This window comes from Mchenga conophoros, linkage group LG15 (assembly GCF_057382185.1).
Source record: "Mchenga conophoros isolate Kocher_MC1m ecotype Shallow Benthic linkage group LG15, M_conophoros_male_GT1.1, whole genome shotgun sequence".
NCBI lineage: Eukaryota > Metazoa > Chordata > Actinopteri > Cichliformes > Cichlidae > Mchenga > Mchenga conophoros.
Genome location: NC_140540.1, coordinates 41,993,676 through 42,018,269, shown reverse-complemented (window position 1 = coordinate 42,018,269; position 24,594 = coordinate 41,993,676). Strand labels below are relative to the sequence as shown.

General features: G+C 43.1%; 1 protein-coding gene across 1 annotated transcript in view; it reads left to right on the top strand.

Moving 5' to 3' along the window:
- LOC146558973 (cadherin-2-like) overlaps window positions 1-24,594 on the top strand; it is a 109,611-nt gene that overhangs the window by 27,237 nt on the left and 57,780 nt on the right. The window contains exon 3 of the mRNA XM_085246469.1: window positions 23,613-23,833. Within this exon, the coding sequence (XP_085102595.1) occupies window positions 23,613-23,833 (221 nt within the window). The remainder of the gene's footprint in view (window positions 1-23,612; window positions 23,834-24,594) is intronic.

Sequence of the window (24,594 nt, the reverse complement as noted above, 5' to 3'; positions counted from 1 at the left end):
GTGTGTGTGTAATACTTTGGAAGGAAAACAGTTTTCCATGGATTTTTTCAGTTTTATTTATTTTTTCTCATGTTTACTCTTACACGTTGCTGGTTATACGTTGCTTTGACATGTATGTAAACTGGATTAAGCATTAAAATTAGGCGTGTAAATCCTGTTATATTAGTGTAGCATGATGAAGCTTAATATTTGTATATTACACTATATCATGACTTAGAACAAAGATTGATTATTCTAACTGAAACCCACCACAGCGGTTTAAAGCGATTAGTGTGGAAAACAAACACATTTACTCACTAACTCTCTTCGACTGCTGTAACCTGATTTGTCTGCAGTGCTTCTCATTAACATCCTGTTTAGTTTTAGATATGTGACAAGAACAAAATCAGCTGTACACACATAATACACAATCTTTCAAATAACGGACAGATATTTGTGAAATCAGGATGCATTTGTGAATGTATTTTAACAATCTAAATATGCATATGTACAGACAGATACATTTAACAAACAAGACAATTCTGTTTTATTACATTTACAGTGATTTTACGTTAATTTAATTTAATTCAATTCAGTTTTATTTATATAGCGCCAAATCACAACAAAAGTCGCCTCAAGGCGCTTCATAGATACAGAGAAAAACCCAACAATCATATGACCCCCTATGAGCAGCACTTTGGTGACAGTGGGAAGGAAAAACTCCCTTTTAACAGGAAGAAACCTCCAGCAGAACAAGGCTCAGGGAGGGGCGGGGCCATCTGCTGTGATTGGTTGGGGTGAGAGAAGGAAGACAGGATAAAGACATGCTGTGGAAGAGAGACAGAGGTTAATAACAGATATGATTCAGTGCAGAGAGGTCTGTTAACACATTTGAAATGTAAAATCAGCCTATTTATGTAAATGTAATGATGTTCTAGAAGAACAGTACAAAACTAAAACACACAGTGAAATACTTTTATATGACAGTTTATTTGTACAGTGCAGCTCAGAGTGCATCTCTGTTTTGGGGCAAATATTCACTCCGCCTTCAGCTGCAGGGACCAAAGCCGATCAGATTGTGCAGTAATTATTTTCTTTAGGTCTCAACTTAGTTTTTCTTTCTGACAAAGGAGCAACAGTAAAAAACGCAACAATGCCTGATTTGATTTAGCAGAGGTCTGAAAGCCAAAGCACGGATTATTATGGATTATGACTCCAAACAGAATAGAAATGTAAGATATGTTTAAAAAAATAAATAAATATATAAATAAGTAAAGCCTAAACACATGCAGTGTGTAAGACGTTGTGAGTGTAAGAGCAGCAGGGACGTAAATGTGAGGAAATGAAAGAGCAAAGCAAGCAGCTGGAGCCTGGATTAGAGACGTCTGGGCCAAAATGTGAGGACACTGTGTTTAGTCCAGTTAGTCCAGTTTGGCCTCAGTGAGTCTGACGGAGAACAAAATGAAGCAGAAATATTTGTTCCATCACCTGAAAAAAGCAGCGAGCAGGCTTTTAATGTCCCTGCACAGACGAGGACAACAGAGCTGAAGTTCTTTTAATGCAACACATGAGAATCAAAGCCAATTTTAAGTTCACCCACTGTCTTCAAGCAGACAGAACTGTTAATACTTTGTGCTTTAATTGGTTTTTTGCTTCATTAGTTCAGATTTTTGTATTAAGCATCAAATCTAATGGGAAAGCTGATGATTGCAGTGGCATCCACCAGAAAATGATCACCTGCTCTGCTGCTTCCCTCAGCTTAAGTGAGCTTATTCCTGTTTTGGGTTGTCAGTGATGAAGCACTGCACAGTACCTGCTCAGCACCAACAAAGCAGAAATACACAGAAAGTCACCGGTGTGGCCCTAATGCACCGAGGCACAAAGTGCAGAGGTGGAGGAGCTGCAGCTTCATGCAGTTTTCCTCTTAGCCAGGTCCCTTACACTAACCACACCAGAACCAGATATTATTTCTTATCCAGGTCAATCCTGGGAAAACACACAGTCTTAAAAGATAATAATACGTCAGAGCAGTGTTAAAAAGATTTTGAGGCGTCGATCCAAATAGAGATGCCCAAACTTCACTCGGTCCCCGTTGGATATTGTCGGAGTCGTCCTGGTCAGGTGCCTGAATCACCTCAACTTCCTTTCGTTGCAAAGAAGCTGCAACGAAAGTTAAGCAGACTTATCTCTAAATGAAGCTTCAGTCACTCTTTACAGGAAGCAACTGCCCACTGCTTGTATGCTGCATCTGTGATTAACATCTCATTTAACAAAAGTCTTCAGGTTCATGTTATAAATTGGAATTTGAAATCACTGATCTGAGGATTTAAACTATGCAAAATGTGTCTGTTTAGCTCATTCTTACAGAAACATAACAGCTGTAGCTGGTTACAGTGTAGGTTGGAGGGCAATGTGATGACCCAGCAACTGAACGTACACCAGTCATCAGTGAGGTGATTTCACATTTTGGAACAAGGAGCAAATCATAGCGTAGCTCACTGCGTCCAACTCAGTATCAGAGGTTCAAGCCAATGATGAATCTTAGTTCCTCAGGTCGATCAACCCTGCTGCTGTAACACACATTTATATTGTGCATCTTTTTAAGTACAGTGGATGTCACGAACTGCACGGTGTACAAAAGGAAAAAATGCTATTGAAGATGGCCGACTGAACAGTGAGGCGGCACGTGCTCTGTGCAGCAGCCGGGCTGCAATAACCAGCAGTCAGCTGATTTTCATCAGTAATTGCTGAGCTGATTGATTCAGGCTCTGTGAGACCGCAGAGACGTGAGACCAGATAGTAGAAACAGAAAATCAGTAAGTCTGCAAATATTCATCTAGTTAAAACAGAAAACGTAGAAAGAAACAATGCACCGTGTTCTGTTCTTGTTAATCTGAAGTGCTGAAAAGGTTACATGCATGAAGTCTTTTATTACAGCTCGGGGTCCCTACCAACCGTCAGTGTGCAGAGGTGCTCGGACAGCAGCCCGAACAGGAAGTCCACTGCTCGACTGTATTTAAAAAGCCATCACACAGGCCCTCAGGTGCTGTCACACCGTTTATCTCTGTGATGAATTCGGCTTCTCCGTCCCTCCCAGCACTGCAATCGATTTTCTCCAGAAACTAGACTTATGTCATTTACTCCCCCAGGATCATATTCAGAGCAAGAACACACAGCTATCATCCCGTTTACATCATATAACATGATAGCATACTGCCTGAACCCTCTCAGGTTTCTGCCTCACAGATTTCCCTGAAGCGTTTTCCTTTGGTGTGTGCAGCCCAGAGGAAAACGGAGGGGAGAAGATGTTTGCCCTCACAATGACTCCACATGTCTGCTCCTGAGCTAGATTAAAGCTTTATTTCACACGAAACTCTTTTAAGTCTAAAGAGAAAGTCGGGAGGTTATGGAGGGAGGGGGGGGGGGGGGGCAGGAGAGGACCTGTGAATGGCTTCATTAACACGAGGAGATGGGTTCATTAACACCCAGCAGCCCTGCTGAAAGGAGAGTCCCACTGTTAGAGTGGGGAGGAACAAGGCATGCAACACACGTGTGTGAGTGTGTGTGAGAGTGTGTGTGTGTGTGTGTGTGTATGAGTGTGTGTGTGTGTGTGTGTGTGTGTGTGTGTGTGTGTGTGTGTGTGTGTGTGTGAGTGTGTGTGTGTGTGTGTGTGTGTGTGTTGGCAGGTGCAGGAGGTGATAATTGGTAGTAGTCTCATGTTTGCTCGGGCACAGATCTAAAAGCAGAGATCTTCACTGTCTCGTTGGCTTTGAGAGTCCAGATTCCCCCGTGGCCGTCTGTGTGCGTCTCTCTTCTTTCTTTCGTTCCTCTCTCTGTCTCCTGCATCCAGCCCTTTTTCTCTCTCTGACGGGGAATAGATGGCCTTGTGTGAAGAATTTTAACTGGCACTGCTCTTGATGCAGGGCTGTGTGGAAATGGAAGAAAAGTTGCTGAACAGTATGTGGCAGTTTCACAAAGCCAGACTTCTCTTCAAAGAAATGCACTCTGCTATAGTGCTGCCACGATCCAACAGCCCATGACCAAAAGTCTGTGCAGCTTTTCTTATTTTCTGTGTTCTCTTGCCAGACTAGCTTCACCGGATGAGTTGGTGTTAAGCTTTAAATTTTGCTGAAAATCGTTGACCAGGGGAATTAAGAGTCCTGGAATTTCTTTTACGTTTTTTTTGCCAAATTATTGACGATTACTGATCAAAGAGAAAAGAATTAATTGATCATTGTAATTGCATCTGAATGTGTTAGATGAATAAGAAAGACTCCTGTAGGTTATGAACATATGAACATGAACAAGTTACAAAATCATATCAACAGTTCACTTTTTCTTAAATGTATATCTGTATCTGTCTGAAGGCAGTTTGTATCGTAAGGTAAAGACCTGCAATATCAGAGAGGACAGAAAGGCCCTGCAGGAAAACCAGGCTCAGTGAGGGGCAGCTACCTACTGCAATCAGCTGTGTGTGTGTGTGTGTGTGTGTGTGTGTGTGTGTGTGTGTCTGTGTGTCTGTGTGTGTGTGTGTGTGTGTGTGCGTGTGTGTCTGTGTGTGTGTGTGTGTGTGTGTGTGGTGTGGGGGGGGGGGGCAGAGAGACTATGAACAACAAGAATGAAAAAAGACAAATGACAGAAAAACAGTTTTTAGATGTTGTGAGGAAAATACAAACACAAGTAGTCATACATGGAGATGCACAACGGCAGAGTTTGCACAGTTCGAACAAGCTTGAAATCAGCGTTTGGTGAAGTCGCCTTCATTCTGCACACAGCCTGAACTCTCAGAGGAAGCTTCCAGCAGTTTCATCCATACGTCCGTTTGCTTCTTGAAGGACATTCAAAGCTTTTCTTTGGATGTTTGGTGCCTTTTGTTATGTTCTGTGTCGAGCTGATCCCACACGGCTTCAGTAATGTTAATAGTGCAGTAACGTCCCCGGCTGTGAGGAGGCAGGCCCATAACCGATACTGTTATACTGGGATTACTGGGGTTTTTGTTTCGATCCACATCAGTTTCTTTGATCAAAAACAAAGGCGCTGCCAGTCTTTCTTGTGGACACAGCTTTCATATACTGGTTATCTGCTGTACATAGTTTGTTGGGTTTCACCTTTTTGGTGCAAAAATACTGATTTATTCCTTTCAAGCTGTGTTATCTTTGGCAGAAGAAAAACATTCCTCTGAAAACAGTCAGGTACAAGAACTGGACTGAAAATGAGGGAAAGCAGCCAATTTCCAAGGAAAACACCTGGAAATCTACTGATTGTGACCACTTCCACAAATGAGTCTGGCTCCACAGAAGCAAAATATGAAAAAATGAGTTTTGTTTATTTTCAAACGTATGTCTACACAGCACCAGACCCATTCTCATTGCAGGATATGAAACACTGCTGTTATGCACAGAGCTTGTACCAGTGCCGTGTGCAAAGTTGGAGTCTAGAGTTAATTGTTCTTTGTTAGAAACAAAAAGGTCTATATTAAGTAATTGCAGGGTGGTGGTGAAGTCACAAGCTTGCCCACTGTTTAAATATGACTCCAAGCGTCCCTGTAAGGCAAGTCAGGAGTAGCAAACCAGTCACACTGTTGCCTGTTGTGTGTGTCAGGCACTGCAGGAAAACGAGACCTTAATATCATGTGTGACAAAACATCGTAGCAATGGGGACACTGCAGGTTTGAAATGAAGCCCCTGAACAGTGAGTGCTGCTTTAGGAAAAACATTCATACATGTCCTTACTGAGAAAACCATCTTCACAGCATCTCACCATGTCACCATGTCATCAGCTTTCTCAAGGACGTTCACCACAGTTAACAAATGTATTAGTTTGACATACAAGCCACTGCTGGTATCCTGCTTCTATTCAGAATAGAAAGGCAGGTGGGTTTTGCTAGAAGTGATCTAGCTAACCACTGCAGGGTGGTGCAGTGGTTAGCATCGTTGCCTCACAGTAAGAGGGTCCTGAGTTCAGTGCCACCATCTAGCTGTAGAGTTTGCATGTTCTCCATGTGTTTACGCTAGAGATGGCACGATACCACTTTTTTATGTCCAATACCGATACCGATATCATAAATTTGGATATCTGCCGATACCGATATGAGTCCGATATAGTGTTTTTTAATCAACAAAACTGTTTTTTAAATATCTTGCTGCATTTTGTATAAGTTCATACTCAAGTTTAAAACAACAACTACACTAAAGCTATTCTGTTATAACTGTATGCAAAAAAAAATATTTCATAGTTCAGCAATACTGATCAATCTAATAAACTTAAACCTACACCATCCTCCCTATTCTGGTATTTTAAAGAGTACTTAGCATATATATTAAGCAACCTAACTAATAGGGTTCCAACTCCCAGCAACAACAAAAATAAATAAATAAAAAATAGGGAACCACCCCTCACGCGCCACCTCATGATGCTTAATCGACGTAATCAACCTTAATTTGATGCAGTGTGAAAAAAATGCACAGAAATCAATTATTTTTCAAGAAATATTAAATAGATTCAACATCTTTCTTCAACAAAATTGCAGACTGCACAGATGGTACCTTCCCAAAGGAAAATGTACTATAGCTTACTAGGGTATATTAGACTTAATAGTTACTATATACAGTAATGGACTTCTATACATTTTACATCAAATTAAAACTTTGGGTGTCAGATAATTATTTATTAAAAGCTCGACATTTTAAATGAGAATAAGAAAGAAAAGTATGTCTTTGTGCCCCCTTTTCCCTGTTAATGCCCTATCGGCCCCCCTGGCTAAACTTTGCTAGATCCGCCCCTGCACAGTTACCAGCGTCAGCTACGTAGAAAAAGATCCTCGAGTAGAAACTAATATTAAATAAATTGTAACAACAGCTGATCAAGCTTAAACGTGCTGCTGTTGTTCAGCCGCTGGTTTCCTCTTTCTGGTGCAAAGTGGGCCAAAAACAAAGAAGAGAGACGGACTCACGACAGAAAAGCCGATCAGCTGATCATTAAGCAGTTTCATGATTGAAGTAGCAGCAAGAAGAGGCAGTCGCTCCATATATCGTTTGTTAAGCTTAACGCAGGAATGCTTTACAAACATTCAGAGATGGACTTACACACTTGCTTTACTTCTCTCGGGGATAACTTTGTCGGAGATGAAATGCCAGGTTGCTAGCGAAGCTCCACATGCTATCCAGACCACCGACAGGTCCCGCATGCCACAGCCGCTCTATCACGTGATGCATACTGCTCCGACGTGCTAACGTTCTGAGGTGAGTTACGGCGTGTTGCAAGTTTTGTGAGGTGCTTTCGTGATATTTGATGGATCGGATTACATTTTTTATTTTTCTCCGATATCCGATCCAGTAATTTAGGTCAGTATCAGACCGATACGTAATATCGGATCGGTCCATCTCTAGTTTACGCTGGTTCTCTCCGGACACAGGCTCCTCCCACAGGCCAAAGACGTGCGATTTGTGGGATTAGTTGGCAACCTGGCAGGGTGTGCCCGCCCCTCGCCCTGTGGTTGCTGGGATAGGCGCCAGCGACCCTCACAAGGATAAGTGGAAGAGAATGGATGGAAAAGCGAAGAAGCTGATAGAATTATTCATTTATACCCCTGGGAGAGCGCTTAGATCAGCAGGCCAAATGCTCCTGGTGCGACCTAGATCTCGGCTCGGCTATTTGTTTAGCCTTGCTTTCCCCGCCTCCTCGAGCCCGCATTTTTGGTGTACTCTAAGTTATCTTTTTCGCTTTATTAATATTTATAATGTTTTAACCTTCAGCCTTTCGGGTTGTGCCTACTATACCTGGTGTATTATTGGTTAGTTATGTCACTCGCCTGTTAGTATATTTTATTTGTATTTGTATTTATTATTGCTCTAACTCGTTCTGTGAAGCACTTTGGCATACCTGTGGTTTTTTAAATGTGCTATATAAATAAAATTGTATTGTAAGAACGTGAAAGGAAAGGCAGGACTCGTGGTCCGGATGATGGACATCATGTGGCAAACATGGTGGAGGCAATGTGACGATATGTGAATTTACTAATGGAGCGGGGTCACCTGCTGTATTTTGGGGTTGACTCACAGTTCAGTTTAATAAGGACCCAAACATACTGTGAAAGCAAGCCAAGAGCTTCTTAAGCTATGTAAGCAATAGCTTTATTTGTTTAAGGCCAAGTCTGACGGATGACGGAGTTAATGTTGGATGATTCATGATAATAACAACTGCATTGTTTTTCTTGGCCTTAGTGCATTAATTATCCTGTAATCTGGTTGTGTTCTCAGCCACATGGGATTTCTTCTTGTTTAACATCATTTGTGGTAAATTAGAAGTTTTTCCAAACAACGAGTGATGGTCTACTTCAAGGGATAATCTCGTCCCTTTCTGCTGTGCCAGATATTTTAATTTTGTCTATCTTTCTTTGAACACTACATGTAGGGAACTTCATGCTGTGCAGTGCAGGGAACAGCTGTAATTGGCAAACGCAGGCATGTGGTCAGGTGCTGATTTGCTTTTGCTGTGGGTACTGTTGGTGGAGAGCACATTTTCACTATCATTTAACTGCGTGACGCTAACATTGTGATCCAGATTAAAAGCACTCATCAGGGGACATTTTATATTTCCATGTAAATAACCAACAATACTGGAGAGAGAGTCCAGATGTTACCTGTGAGTAACCACGTGACGACGAACTCACTTTTAAATATGAATCCTGGACCAGGCTCAGGGAGTGGCAGCCATCTGCCGTTACCTGTGTGTGGTGAGAAGGAAAAGCAGTGGACCTGAATAAAGCCAGGAAGTATGATCTGAACTAGTATGTTCAAAAGAAACGGATCATGAAGAATCTGATCAACAACGAGTTTTAAAATATTTGAACCATGAAATATTAAGCTGTGGCATTTAGCCCTAATAAACACGAGTCTAAATCACCTGTTGTCTCATTAAAACAAAAAGATTACCGATATGAGTAAATGTAACCATTTTTAGGCAGTTTCTATATCTATATGTCTGTGTATATGTCTATGTATGAAAACTGTGTCATTTTATAGCAAAAGGGTGGCAGTCATTATAGTCCACTAAGGTAAATATGCTTGAGGATGAGTGTGCATGTCCCCACTATCTCCAGTGACTCTCCAGTGTTTGTCCCGACGCTGCAGCCACTCGTCCGTGCTCCAGTTTATTAGAAACGAGGCTGAGTGGGTGGATCAGCCTGAACAGGGCTGCGTGTTCTGCTTTAAGCCACTCGGCTAATCTGTCTGTTTGCATTTCTAATTTGTGTGTGCGTGTGTGTCTGATCAATGCAGGCACTGATCACAGCCTTCACATGGAGAGTTCATGTGATCGCTGGTTTGGTTTTGTCTCAGTCGACACACAGCAGAGCTGAGCCACCTCTGTTTAAACTGAATCACAATAAAAAGAATGAAGGACCTGAAGACGAGCAAATGGTCCTGACTCACTGTTGAAGGCAGTGAAAACACCTGTAAAGCACAATGACAGCAGATGATTAATATGATTCAGCTTCAGAGTAATTGGTTTTCCTGTTGTGCTGTTATAAATGGACAGTTCCTGGAATCGCTCTATTACAAACGAATTGGAAAACACACTCTCTGACCGCAGGTCCAGTGACCAGCCTGATTTCTCCCGAGGCTATTTTGTGGTTCCATCCTGGCGCTGTTACAATTAAATAAAGCAGCATAATGAAGTAAATCTCATTTAGCTGTGAGAGTCCACCAAGACAATCAGCAGTTGTCGCAGATTTGCGCTACAGATATCGATTGTCTGTCCAACACTGTAGGAATAACAGATGGGAGCTCTGGTTAAGGTGAGGCTTTCCTTAAACCACTTCACTCTGCAGCAAGCTCTCCTCATTTCACTCAGTGTGTGCCTGTGTGTGAATGATGGAAAAGCCACCGTAAAGCAGATTTATATCACAGTCATAAAGCTGATTTATATCAGTGAACAAGTCAGCGATTGAGTGTTAGTGTTAATTTATGCTAATGCACCACTGCAGAATTCACTAACAGGGCTCGCAAAATTTCAAACCCCTGGTAGCCCTTCGGGCAGGCACTCTTCAGTTTTTGGTAGCCCAAAATAAATTTAAGTAGCCCGAAAAAAAAGAGAACAATGTTTTGAAAGAGACAATGATGTTTTGTTTCATTTACAATATTATATACTAAATTATATTGTAAAGGAAACAAAACATAAATCAAAAAAATGTTCAAACACAAATTACAACAACTGTATAAAAATTCCAATCAACTCAAATTGGTTCTAATTGAACAGTGTGCTGTTTGGACTGAGCCCTCCTCACCTCCCAGCCTTATATATTAAGAACATATCGTATTTTCCGCACTATAAGGCGCACTTAAAATCCTTTAATTTTCTCAAAAATCATCAGTGCGTCTTATGTATGAATTCTGTTTGTGCTTACTGACCTCGAACCGATTTTATGTGCTACACAGTGCTCAAAAATCTATCAAAAATTTTTTAGTACGACTTTTGTAAGCTACGAAGCCGCACCGCTTGATGGATTGTAGGAGCATTACAGCTACCGTACTCGGGAGCCTCGTGGAGTAATCTGGGTCCTAAACTCCGTCCTTTTCAGGTCCCAAACTCAAACGAACACTGCAGCATCACTGAGAGTTAGAACCTAAATTCTTTCATCTTTAATAAAATCATCAGCGTTGCTGCTTTACCAGGTGTAACAATTAAGTTTAACATCCAGGCATCCATGAAAACAGGATTTATTACATTCAACAGAGTTAGAAGTTAGCAGGAAGTTAGCTCGCTAGCTTCCACCTAAGCATGATATAGCATGTTCTGACTGAGAGATTTCTGAATAAATTCAAACGTACAGCTCTGCTATCACTTCCAACATAAATGAAGACAGAAAACTAAACAGCAGTGACGTTTGTAGGGTTACTGAAGTTGGGCTAGCTGCTATATAATGATGTGCTACGTGATCACTAGCCACACAGCTATGTTAGCATAAACACAGTGAAGCTGGAGGATGAAGCTAACTTTTTTCCACTCGATAAAAGTTAACCTGAGGGTTCCTGATAGTTAGAGACAAATGCAATCGCATGGCAGGATGCTGTAAATGGACCAAACTTCAGTCAGGAGAACAACTGAGATAATCCATCCACAATACGAGGTTAGTCATTAATATACTGCAACAACATGGGAATAGAGCAGCTGCCAGAGGATTCAGCATTAATGAATCAATGGTACAGAGGAGGAGGAAGCAAGATTTAGTTGAGTAAAGTTTGACTTATCTGACTGTTTTGTTTCGCTTAATGCGCCTTATGGTCTGAAAAATACGGTATTATGTATATTATTTTCTTCGACTCCAAGTACCCAAGGAAGCACAGTGCAAGAACAAACTGCACATGGCAGCTTCAGTAATCACATGCTGGAAAAAGCACCTGGCTTTACAATTTTGTAACCCATTGGCTAACTTAGCCTCTGGGAGCAATGGGCAATTTATCAGGTCTTCTGTTGGAGCCAGCAGATATTCAGGGCAAGATTTCAGCACACACTTCCCCCATTACCCCCGAATACAAACGTTAAATGGTAAATGGCCTGCATTTGTATAGCGCTTTTCTAGTCCCTAAGGACCCCAAAGCGCTTCACACTACATTCAGTCATTCACCCATTCATTCACACACTGGTGATGGCAGCTACATTGTAGCCACAGCCACCCTGGGGCGCACTGACAGAGGCGAGGCTGCCGGACACTGGCGCCACCGGGCCCTCTGACCACCACCAGTAGGCAAACACGGGGTTAGTATCTTGCTCAAGGATATTTGGCAGCCAGGAGGCAGCCTGAGATCGAACCACCGACCTTCTGATTAGTGGCTGACCTGCTCTGCCACCTGAGCTACAGCCAGAGTAGTAGCATGCAGAGTAGTACAAAAATGAACCTAATTCCTAAAAATGTGGGGTTTTGGTGCCCCTAGGTGTCTCCATCCCAAAGGCCAGTTCTGTTTGTATGCTAACAAAGCCTCGATGATGCAGTTTAAGACCAAGCCTTTAACCCCCCCACCACCAACAAAACACTGGATTTAAAAAAATTGGCTTGACCCCCAAGGAAAGGTGTTCAGATCCAGAACACCAGCAGTAACAGAATCAAGAAAAGACAGCACGCTGGTGTAAGAGATGGGATTGTTACCAAACATACAGTACAGACAGATACAGGAATTAGCTTCAGTATGGCATAGCTATCTCAGGGGCCTATGATGTGAGAGGCATTTAGACACCGTTTCTGAATTTTAACATGAAAAGAATACACAAAGCCAGCATACATCGCCCACTGTTTAAATGAGAGAACAGAGGAAACGTGACTGAAAGCTAGAAATATAAATCCTTTCATGTAAGGATGCCAGAACAAAACCCTTTCATTACATTAAGCATACTGCAGTTGCTTTACAGCATCCAAACTGATTAAAAATGTATGAAGAGCAGCGACAGAAAACAGGCCGGCTTCTTTGTAAAGCTGCCTGTTTGCTGGACTGCAGCCATGTGTGAAGTGTGTTTAAGGAGAGATTTTTCCCTTCAACACATATCCGAGTGCATCGAGTCAGCCAGCTGTTTAGCAGGAAGACATGGTGGGTCAGTAAATGGAAGGTCCTGTGAACAGCAGGTGATGATAGTGGTTGAGCCGCGGCCTCTCAGAGGCTGCAGCTCTTATTGCCTGGTGATTCATCCATCAGCCCGGTGCTCTCTTCACATGGTAATACCCTGACAGAGTGTGTAATGCAGGTATGGGACCACAGAGTGATGACTGCTTTTGTCTGACTAGCGGCTCAGCATTCACTCACTCTGTGTGTTTATTAGCAACATATTGGCCTTTCAGAGCTGGAGCTGATTGATTTTGCACGCTTCTCCTAGCAGCTTCTGTCTGGGGGGGGCGGGGCTGTGTCACTCAGTCCCGCCCCTAGAGGAAAAAGGAAAGCACTGCGTACATTCAAATAAGCTATTTTGCTTATGAAGGCTTCTAGCTGGGAGAAGTGAGCCAGAAGTAGCTCCATGGCAGCCATAATAAGAGCTGTTTGAATTGTCCAAATGCTTTGGAAACGAGTGACAGTGCTTCCTTTTTTTTACCTCCTATAACTCAGAGCACACTGGAGCATCTTTTGTCAAAGGACCATCACATATTTGCAAAAGTGCTCTGACGTCTCCGAAAACGTCAGAGCACTTATGCAAATATGTGGTGTCTTGATAAACTGAGCAGATATTTGAGGTTTACACAGCTACATTCTCACCTGAAAATATGTTAAACGTTTATTTTGTGACCCAGAAAGAATAATAAAACTAAGTAGCTGCCGCCATTGTTGGAACCTGTAATTGGCTGGGCCGTGCTCTCAATTCTGGGATAGGTTGGGCCACAAAGGTCACACCGGACCCATCCTTCAAATCTGGGGAAGAGGAGGACGCATTTTGAGGAGTCTACGAATGTCGTTGCATTGCTGTGACGTAATCTGCCTACAAATGCAGCCTCAGCAGGATGCAGCCTATGAATTTGGATACGATACTTCTTCTTCTTCTTGGGTGTTTAATGGCAGCTGGCATCCTTGTAGATTCATTGCTGCCATTTACTGTTTCGGTCCGTTATACTAATGCTACTTATTCCTGCGTCTTTCAGGATCTTACAAAGCTTCAAACGACATGCTGACTATTAAATTAGTCATCGGCGATTTTGATAGTCGACGTAATCGTGACTAGTCAACTAATCGTGGCAGCCCTATATCCAACAATTCATGAAAATGGAAAAAGAAAATGCGCTGCTGCAAATCATTAGTAAATCTGGTCCTATATGTTCTTCTTTCAAACTCCAGTCTGTGCAATGAAGTGTTATTTTTCACAGGATGTTCTCATTTAAACGACCTGCATGAAATAACAGAGTAAGAACATTACATTGCATTTTGCAGTCCCTCTTCTGCACATTGCAGTTTCATATTGGGAGACATCCAGCGTCACATTGTTATGGAGGGTAGTGTAAGCAGTGTGATGTCATTCAGATTCTCAGCACTCCGCTTTTCTCTTTTTCAAAGTTCTTATGAGTCTTGGATGATGTTTTTTGTCGAGGTCAAGGAAAGTGGTTTGGAAAAGGAAGCCGTGTTCTAGTTAGACGACCTGAGAACCACAGAGGGAATTTTTTTTTCTGAAAACATACAAAATGAAGAAAATCAGATATTAGAGATACTTGATGTGAGATTAAATGGATACAGCAGGATTAAGCAAAAATGCAAAAACTGGAAAAAGACAATAAAAGACATGATCAAAGAGCTTACCAAAGCAGAAAGGAAAACTAGCTTGTGTAAATTAAACTAAAAGAAAGGATTAGACATAACATAAAATGAATTACTTCATCAACAATTATCACAAGAATTAACTGAGATGCTAATTTATTTTCTTAAGCTTCCAGAAGGTAGTGAATGTTCGTTCCAGATTTATACATCAGAGCAGGGCGATATGACCAACAATATTTATCACCATATACATCTGAAAATATGTGATAACGATATAACTGACCATATAATTGACATGAGACAAAATACTTTACAACTCCACAACTTTATTAGTGCAAAGCAAAAAAAAAGTATTTTCACTTAAACAAGCAGCTGTTTTTTGCATTAACGTTATATAAAAATGTAACAGTGCAAACTCCTCGCTGACAGTTTAACCAAAAGGCGTTTCCAGTGGAAACTGGCCGACATATCCTCAGCATCACCATGTATAATGTCCACAACACTTAAAAAGAGGTTATACACACACAATACGGTAACATCATGTTGAAGCACAGTACGTATCACTCCGCGAGGCTCCGCCTACGATAGCCGTAATGCTCCGACAATCCATCAAGCGGTGCGGCTTCCTAGCTTAGCAAAGTCGTACTGAAACATTTGACAGATTTTCGAGCGCCGTGCACATAAAATCGTTTCGAGGTCAGTAAACACAACCAGAGTTCATACATAAGGCACACGGGATTATAAGGGGCTCTGTCGACTTTCACAAAATCAAAGGATTGATTTTAAGTGCGCCGTATTTTCCAAACAACACGGTAATAACGACGGCCCGCTAGCATGCTCTACCAAAAATAGTGCTTTGTTGTGTATCTGACGGACGAAAGCCAAACCAGTTCCACACCAGTGAAGCTGCAGCATTTTTACAAACCAGTTCTGCTTCATGGTTTCATTCAACGATCCGCTTTCACTCTTCTCGTTCTGCGTCGCCGCCATGTGCGCATGTAAACAAAGGCACTGCGCCTTTTACCCATATTCTATCGCGATATTTAATTTTCCTATCGTTGCCCAAAATGACACCGGTATTACCGTGAACGGTATGATATGGCCCAGCCCTACATCAAAGTATGCGAGGGAATTGTAGCAGCAGCCAGCTAGCAACCTAGCCAACAACGACCTGCTACTCCAAGCAGCCCCGCCTATAATTATACAAAACTTGATCCGAGGAGAACAGCCTTAGAGAGCACAGCTGTGTTTCCAGAAAGCCCCTAACAACAAACGCGACTAAAACCAAATGACTAAAATCGCAATTTTATCATAACGTCATGTGTTGGGTGGGCTTATTAGAGTAAAGCTGATGAAGAGACGTTTTCATTTCCACTGTGCACAATAATCCACGAAGGTTTTGTATTTACACACTGTGGGTGAAATCCTCCATGTTTGGAAACTGTGGAGAAAAAGATGCGTTTAGTTATTTAAACAGGTTAATGCAGACACTTTGTTACCATTCAGTTCATTTAGATCTAGAAACTGTTCATTTTTACAGGAGATGAACCAGAATTTGGTGCATAAAAGGCCACATATCACTTTCTGATGTTTTTTGATAAGTTGTTGGCCCAGCAGGAGCCTCTTAATTTAATTTAAATTCGTGAAACATTATGACCTCCATATTTCCTGCCTCCATGGGCTGACGGAGGGAAGAAGAAGTTGGCCTCTGGCTTCGCTCCTAGACTGAGTTTATCTAGCAACACCCAGCTGTCACTGAGACACACACACACACACACACACACACACACACACACACACACACACACACACACACACACACACACAGCCTCAAAGTTCAGCAGTGTTTGTGAGTATTCAGCAAACAGAAAGTTACTTTGGATGATTCACTAGTGAGGATTTAATCCTGTTTGGCTTTTTGTTTGAGTTTCGTGTGTGTGTGTGTGTGTGTGTGTGTGTGTGTGTGTGTGTGTGTGTGTGTGTTTGTGTGTGTGTGTGTGTGTGTTTGTGTGTAGGTTCACATGAGCCTTCATTTGTGTGTCCTTTTTATCTCCATGTGTGTTCAGTCAGGCCGCCGTGTCACAGGTTTCTGGGTTTGACTTGTTGTTTGTTTTATCTTTAATACTTTTATGCTGAGTTTGGAACATGAAATCGTGGCTACAGCTCATCAAAGCCGGCCAAGCTCGCATTGATCATGATTGGAACGCTTTCTTAAATCAACAGTCGCAGCAGGCTGACATCAGGCAGCCTGTTACACCCTGGTGCGTCTTCAGTCTAACTGGTTTCTGTAGAGCAGCGGTCTCCAACCTTTTTTGCGCCACGGACCGGTTTATGCCCGGCAATATTTTCACGGACCGGCCTTTAAGGTGTCGCGGATAAATACAACAAAATAAAACTAGTACCGGTACCGAAAAAAAGAAGATTTATTCATAACACACGTGAAAAGACCCAGGAAAAAAAGTTAACGATAAAAACGATAACAAAATAACGCTGAAAATCGATAAAAACCCTGAAAACCAGACATTTCACACCTGAGCCTCAACTCTCGCGGCCCGGTACCAAACGACTCACGGACCGGTACCGGTCCGAGGCCCGGGGGTTGGGGACCGCTGCTGTAGGGGACAGGATTTGATTTTTACTAGCAGGGGCGAGGCTAAAGGGGTGGCACTGCTCCCACTGAAACGTAATTGGCTACTCCTGGTGCACAACCCCGCACGTGTTTGTCATATCAAAGCAAAGTCCTGGTTCGTTTTTCTCTGGGAGAAACAGTGTTGTACTTCTCAGTGCATCGATATTGTTACAGGGCGGCTCTCAGTGCATGCTCATGAAGCCGTTACGTTGGTGCACCAAAGTGTTTGCTTTGGTGTTTATTTCTGATCTGACTGTTAGTCCTGCCATGCAGGATCTGAATCTTTCATCTAAAATCACAGTGGTCTCATCAGGTCTGTGTGTCCTGCAAACATGACACTAACACACTGTTTGCCTTGAACAGTCTGTGTGAACTAAAAATCAGCCGTGCTGCTGTTAATGAATAACAGTAAGCTATTAACTAACGTTTTTTAACTTTTGTAGTATTTGGACTCGTAACTCTTGTGAACTTGTGTCTTGTCAAGCTTGTAGCTGAGTTTTCTTGGTAAACGAACTTAACAGAGTTTACCAAGCCAGCTGGTTGCTAGCATCACCTGAGAGCTACGCTCTGTGAGACCGTATAAGCAGAGCAAGATGAACGGATGGTTCAAAGCGGTTTGTATCTGACTGTGTATTTAAACCCAGACAACCATCGAACGCTTTCCCTGAATGTTTAGGTAACCATATAGTAGTGCTATAATTCTTATATTACATCATTCTTTAGCTAACGATACCTGAAGCTGCATTTTTCTACTTGAACAACGTTAGTTAGGCTGGCAGACTCGGTCAGACTTCTTCTCTGTCCAATGTGTGACAGCCAGTGAAGTGATTGGAGCTGCTGTGGGAGGATTTGCAGTCAGGCACACGTGTAATGAATCGCCCTCACATGCCCTGAGGCGCTTCCAGCCCTCAAACTGTTTCATTAGTGTTTGTGTCAGTGGAGAGTTTGGGGGTCCCAGTGTGGCCCAGGATGTGATTTTCCAGCGTTTCACTCTGACCCCACTAACAACCTGAGGAAAACACTGGGCTGCTGTGACTCCTAACAGAGAGTGCAGGAAATGTCCCAAACAGTACTCTGTCCTGGTGTCTCTCCCTGTGCCTCCTTGTTATTGCAGAGGAGAGTGCATGCCAGACTTTTCAGGGGTTACTACAGTTGGGATCATTTGCTTCCAGCAAAGGTATCGATTAAACGCCAGTAACGCATTGATCCTGTGTGGCACATTCAGGACTGAGAGGGGTTCTTGAGAATTATAGTAATGAACACTGCTACTCTTATTTCAGGATCAAAGTCAACATATTTTATTCAATTTAAAATGTAATCACTTTATACATGATGAACTAGCAAGCACAAATAATCATTGAAAATACAAAATAAAAGCCGAGGACTTGTGCAGCAATATTATGAACTCCAGCTGGTTAATTACAGAATTAATTATGTGCAAAGGTCAGCGAGTACTGACTTAGCAGCGGTTCCATCTCAGGGCACGCAGGGCAATCGCTTGGAGTGAGTACTGTGAATGACAGTGGTAGTTTCAGCCATCTGTGGGAGGAGCTTAGAGTGACATAAACAGGACACGACAGAAGCTGCAGAGCAGGCAGGTTCACGGCATGCTGTGGATGCTTCAGTTCAAAAAACCAAAAAACTTTGTGAAACATTATCTGCTGTTTCTGCACACCTGCAGCTTCAGGCTGCTGCTCCCTGCTGTCTATGTTGATGTTCTGTCTGAAAATAGGTGGTTGAACTGGGCAATCACCCACTGCTGCCCAGCTACATCTAAAAGCCCCACGCTTAGTTCTGCTCCAGTTCCCTCTGTGCAGTCGGAGGGTGGGGGTGTTAAATCACACGGCTCTAAAATCATGTAGCAGCATGAGTGTTTGTGAGCTGGACATGGATAATGTATGAGCATTTACACCAAGCAGGTACAGACCATCAGACAGAGAGCAGAATCTCAACCACCTCAGAGGCCAACAGGAAAACAAGCTGTGATTGTCTGTCAGCTTCGTTTTCATGTTAAAGCAAGCTGCCGTTCACATAAGAAGGTTTAGATCACTAATGTCCTTAACCTTAACATTTAAATCTCAAAACAATGTACATTTCTGTGCAAACAGAGTCGACACATTCCCAGTTTGTTCTATTTTTAGAATGTATTTCAAACTAAAAATGCAATTTTAAACCAAACCATAAAAAATGAAGCAAACGCGTATCTGTGCTAAAAACAACTAGCTGTACATAAATTGCCAGGTCGACTCATTCAGGTCTGACTGCAGCCAGCAGTCTTAAATCAAACACTTCAATAAACGGTTTTTAAAACGATGGTTTCAGCTGAAAGTTCGACGCAGGACCAAAGTACGGCTAATGCAAAATAAGTGCATCCATGTGAAGGCTTACAGAGCTGCTGCAGATGTGTGACACGTTATCTACCAATGAAGAAGAAAAATGAAGTTTCCCAAAAGTGACTCACCGCTAACTCCACTAACTCCACCCTCTGCACCGCGAGACAGACGCTCATCAAGCGGGTGGGTGAGCAATGAAGCCTTCTACTGCAGCGTTGTGGATTAACTGAAGGCCTTTCAGGGAGCTTTAAGGACAGCTGTAATTAGCGCAGTAATAACCAATGCACGGACTGCTTTGGAGCATCAGTCTGCAGGAATTCATGATTTTAGCTTGTGCAGATCAGACGAGGCCGGCCTGTTTAAATGACACATCCTGGTCAAACATGACTCCGAGGTTTTCACAGTCATACTAGAGGCAAACATGATGCCAGAGTACATCTACAGTGAAGTGTAGGAGCAGTGGCAGTCTGATGCTGGGGGATGGTTGCTGATTAAGGGTCAGGGTGAGACTCCAACTTCGGGGAAACATGAACTCTGAGACTGTTAAAAGAAACATTTTTGCCTCAAGAGCTGGGATGGACTTACTGCTGATGAAGGTTGGCACAGTTAGCTCTTAGTTTCAGTTCGGTTAAGTTCACTTTGTTGATGCTTTTTTTCCTTTTTGGTTAATGAGCCAGTTTAGTGTGAAAGCTAACATGCTGAGGGACACAGACTATCAAACACTGTAAAACTACATTTGCAGAGTATTTGTGAGAAGCTTGTTAGCGTCTCTCCTGTCTTTGTCCAATGAATCAGTTTTGTGGCTGTTTTAAGCAGCAGTTTGTCACGTTTCTGTTCTTGAAGGATCAAACATGGCGTTGAGATTTTCCTCCTCATATGTTGACCCGCAGGACTCCTGTGAGTGCATCAGCACAACTTGTCCCTTTTAAATTCAGTCCGTGTCTTTCTTTCTGATGGACATGAGACAGTGTGATAGATATTTACTGCAGTTTCATAAAGTTTGAAAAGAATGTGCTTTAAAGCAACCGCGTTGTTGGTGAGGAGCTCGTACAGAAGATCGTTCTGCTGTTTTTAGCTTGTTTGAGTGTCAGAGACGGCTGGAGGCTGAGAAGCCTTTCATATTGTCAGGAACATGCTGTGCATTTATAACACTGACACGTGTTTGCAGTCCCATAACGATCTCACGCACAGAGAAGACTGTTTAATTCAAGCCTTCCTAGCATCTGAATGTTTTGTGGACCTGACAGTTTAAGTTTACTTTAAGATGAAGTGTTGAGCTTCGCTCTGTAAAGGCACCGATCCACGGTGTGGTGAGGCTGCTCTTCCTCTGATGGAGGGAGAAGTTTCTGCTGGACTTTCTTGGTTTTGTCCGTGGTCTCTCTACTGTCCTCTTTCCTGTCTTCTCTTTAACCTCAACCCAAAACTGGTCAAGGTCAAAACGACTCATTTAAGTCTCGTTTTTCTCCCCACCGTGATAGAGAGCGCGGCGAATCGTACTTTGGTTACTTTCTGAAGTCCCTTGAAACAAGGTTGTCATTAAACCCTGAGGACATGATAAAGCTGCATTGAGAGTTTGTATTCATTCATTGTGTTATACTCCTTTCTGCCCGGCGCAGCAGAGATGGAGCTGTTAATGGTTCATAGTTAGGAGAACAGATCAAACAGCCACAGGCTTCAGAAACACAAATGTATGTGATTCCACTCAAGCTGTATTCTAATGTGTCCGACACAACAACGAATGTTGTAAATGTTGTGGGTGCGTGCATAGATTTACCAACAGTTACTGACAGGATACAAGCAGACGCTCGCAGTCGTCGCCGTTCCCCTGCCGCCGTCACAGCCGCCTCTCGTAGCTCTCATCGGTTGCTCTTTTTCGCTCGTCGTCAGTGCGTCAAACACCTTCTACCTCTAACACCAGTAAAAATAAAACGTGTTTCTGTCAGCTGAGAAGTGAATTAATTAACAGTGAATGTGAAATATAAGCTGCATATTTTGCTCCATGTCACACACAGATTTGTCTAATGTTCTAACTTCATACACTGAGGACTGTTGGGTAGGAACTCCTAAACTTTGATAGAAATTAAAAAAACTCAGTGAATTTTTAATGCATTTACCTCACAGCAGGGAAGCAGATCAGTATTTTACTGAGGCATGAACTCTACTGAAGTTAGTGATCCCCTGACTTTTCCTTCAGGGCTACCAGCGAGTCTCCCCATCAGTGTCTGTGTTTGTTCACTGGCAGAGCCGAGCGGAGGTTCGAAGAGTCTCCAGCCCCACAGACCTGCTGATGAGTCTCATTGATAATCCAAGACAGTGCAGGGCACTGACGTTAGTCAGCTGCACTGATTGTCACTGTAACCTGTGAGAAAGGAAATGAAATCAGTGCTGATTATGGCTGGACGAGAGCCACAACCTGCCTGGTGCCTGGTGAATGAGCTCCACATCCTGGTGTCTGTTACGGAGACGCTGCTCTATAAAAGCAGTCGGGTCTTCTTTGGCTCACCGTGTTCTCACGTCGAAGCTACAAAACTTTACATTGCAGTTGGAACAATGTAGCAACTTTCACATGTTGACAGTTGAACATAATTGAACGATTCTGCTTTGTTTACATTTTCCCAGAGATGCTTTGTGATTACCCTCCAACAGTGACACACGCACTTTATTCCTGGCAGATGGTTGATGCGCTTTAACCCACGAGGCAGTAAAGCAGCTCCACGTTCTTCTTTCCAGATGATTTTTGAGGAAATGTAATAAAATGTGTTTGTGACGGGATTAAACAAGCAGTTTAAAAAGGCCGGCTTGGACCATGTTCCATCATTAGCAGAAACGTGAGTCATTAAAAGTGTGTAACGCTGACTTGACTGAAGATATCACAGAAACTTTGTTGTGGGAGAGGCAAACAACATTTCACATCAACACATTTCTGTGTTATCACATTCCTTCTCTCCACCGGCCTGTTTGGCTTCTCAGTGCTTGTCAGAAGCAGCGTTTGGACAGAAACAAAGCCTCAGCCCCCCCTCTCCCCCAGCTGGGGTGGAAGAAGCTGTTCTGGATGCACTGACTTGTTGTTAATGTGCAAGCTGTGATGAGCTGACATTTGCCATTGACAGCTTTGTTCCGCATGAGTGTGCTGTGTCTGCTCACGTCACACTGTCAACAGAGTTGCACTGATTTCTGGCTAAATGCAGTCACAGCATTGCGCGCCTCCCCCGGGCATCACAGAAGCCATTTCCTCTGCGAAGGTGCGCTAAAGCTGGCAAGCACACAAAGAGGAGAGCGTTGCATGGTCTTCCTGCAGAAAGCTGCTCCCATCTCTGCTTTACTCCTGCAAATCCCATCTTCAGCTTTGGGATTTACAGGCTGGATAAACTCTCGGGCCAGGTCCACCAGTCTCTCCTCAAACGCTCATCTAAATGCGACTCAGGTTTCACATCAATTTACTCCGTTACTTTTTTCTTCTCTGAAATTCTCCTTAAGCGGCTTTGAAGAAAAAAGCCACTGTGATTGGTTGTGTCCAGGTTTCATCGAGTGTTGAGTTGTTAATACTTATGAAGACAGCATAATTGGGATAAAACATTCCCTTTGTGCATTAGTTTCAGCTCTCCCGTTATAGATCAAGCCTTCTCGTTCACAGTGTCGCACGCCGGCTCTTCTCTAAAAGTCACAGTTTAGTTTAACTTGAGCCCAGCTGATGGAAGGAGAGCCAACAAGCTTTATCACGAAGGAGCAAAAGTTTTAAAAGCTATTTGGAGGTGAGATTGTGGGCACGGCAGGCTAACTGATGTTGTCTGTTGGTTGCTGGCTGCAGCTCTGCATCGCCCTGCCTGTGGAAACCATTCAGGTCCTCAAAGGGTGCCAGGCCAGTGCTGCATAAGCCTCGTGTTGCTCCTTTCTGCACCCACAGACATCTAAAGCTGGGGGCCTGCAGGGACCAGCAGGGGCCCTCGGCAGACGAGCTTCATGACCACAGATCCTCCCCAGTCTGAGGCGTCTTCTTTCCCACAGATCACAGTATCGACATCGCTGATTACATGTGCTGTCATAATTAAGCAGCTCTGGTGTGAATGTGCAGCAAAATGCACAAATGTCATATAGATAAAGCAGAAAGTATAACTGATTAATAAAATATCACCTGTTTCACGCACAGTGTAGACAGCAGTTATTAACGAGCAGTGAAATTCTGACAGCCCCACGCTGGACGAGAAAAGTGTGTCGCTGTGTCAGCACATGAGTTATTCATGCTGTTCGTCTGAATACAGATAAAACGGTCACAGTGAAAAGCCTGAATTTCAGCAAAAACTAAGGAAAGTTTTGGAGATAAAACCGTCTGTGACGTCTGTACAGGACGAGCTGTTTCAGTGGGACAAAAGCTGCTGCAGAGAAACAAACGTTTGTCTTGGCCTGCACGCATCGCTGATGCCGGTGTCTGTCTTCTCTCTTCAACAGTGAGCTTCCTGGACTGCGGCGGGGGGGAAGTCTGGTTCCAGGTTGAAGATAAACATGATTTCAGTGTGAATGAGGACGGTGGGGTCTACGCCCTGCACCACCTAAACCTGCTGGGAAAGGAGAAGGCTGTGCTGGTCTACGCCCATGACCTGCACACGAAACAGGTCTGGAAGGCCAGAATTCATCTCCGTGTTCATCCGAGCAACAGCACTCAAACGGAGGTAAAAGCATTCAAAGGCCTTCTTAAAACTTTACAGTTTTCATGTTTTTGATATTCTCATATTTGTCTTATATTTTGATAAGAGACAGGCCGACTCATCTGACTGTACAGACTCATGAGGAACGCTGTTAGCCAGTTATGAAGACGGGAGCTGTCCATAAAGGACAAGACTATTTTTATACCAGGCTGTAAACATGTACACATGGGGCCTGACTCACGCTTGGAGCCCGTCTGTGCCAGCGTGTCACCCACAGATGAATTAGGTCTAATTAAACCAGGTAAACAAAATGTTTAGGAAACCAATAAAGGAGAAGCTCTGCTAACTGTGCAGATGATTGGTCCAGCATCACCATGACCAAGCCGAGGCAGCCCAACCGCAAAGCAATGACATGCATGCGCCTCAGCGCCGATCATCATATTAAATATACCACGTGTTTGAAGCTCGATGATCTAAGTGTATCACAGCAGGCTGACAGTCGAATCTCTAGTTTTGATTCTTTTATTGAATAGTTTGAAAGTTCTTCATCTACACAGGCAGAAAAGCAGGATCGCAGTCCCTTTTTGAATAATAATGACTTAATTAACACATTCAGAACTCGACAGTGTTAACACATACCTGTATGCACGTCTGAGGAAGCCAGCATGTGAGAGAAATCTCCCCCTTGCTTCAGCATGAACACATAAAATCACAGCTTCTGCAGCCCAGCAGGCGTCTGAGGTTGGCCAAGTGCTGATTGCAGAGACAAAGCAAGTCAAACAGCC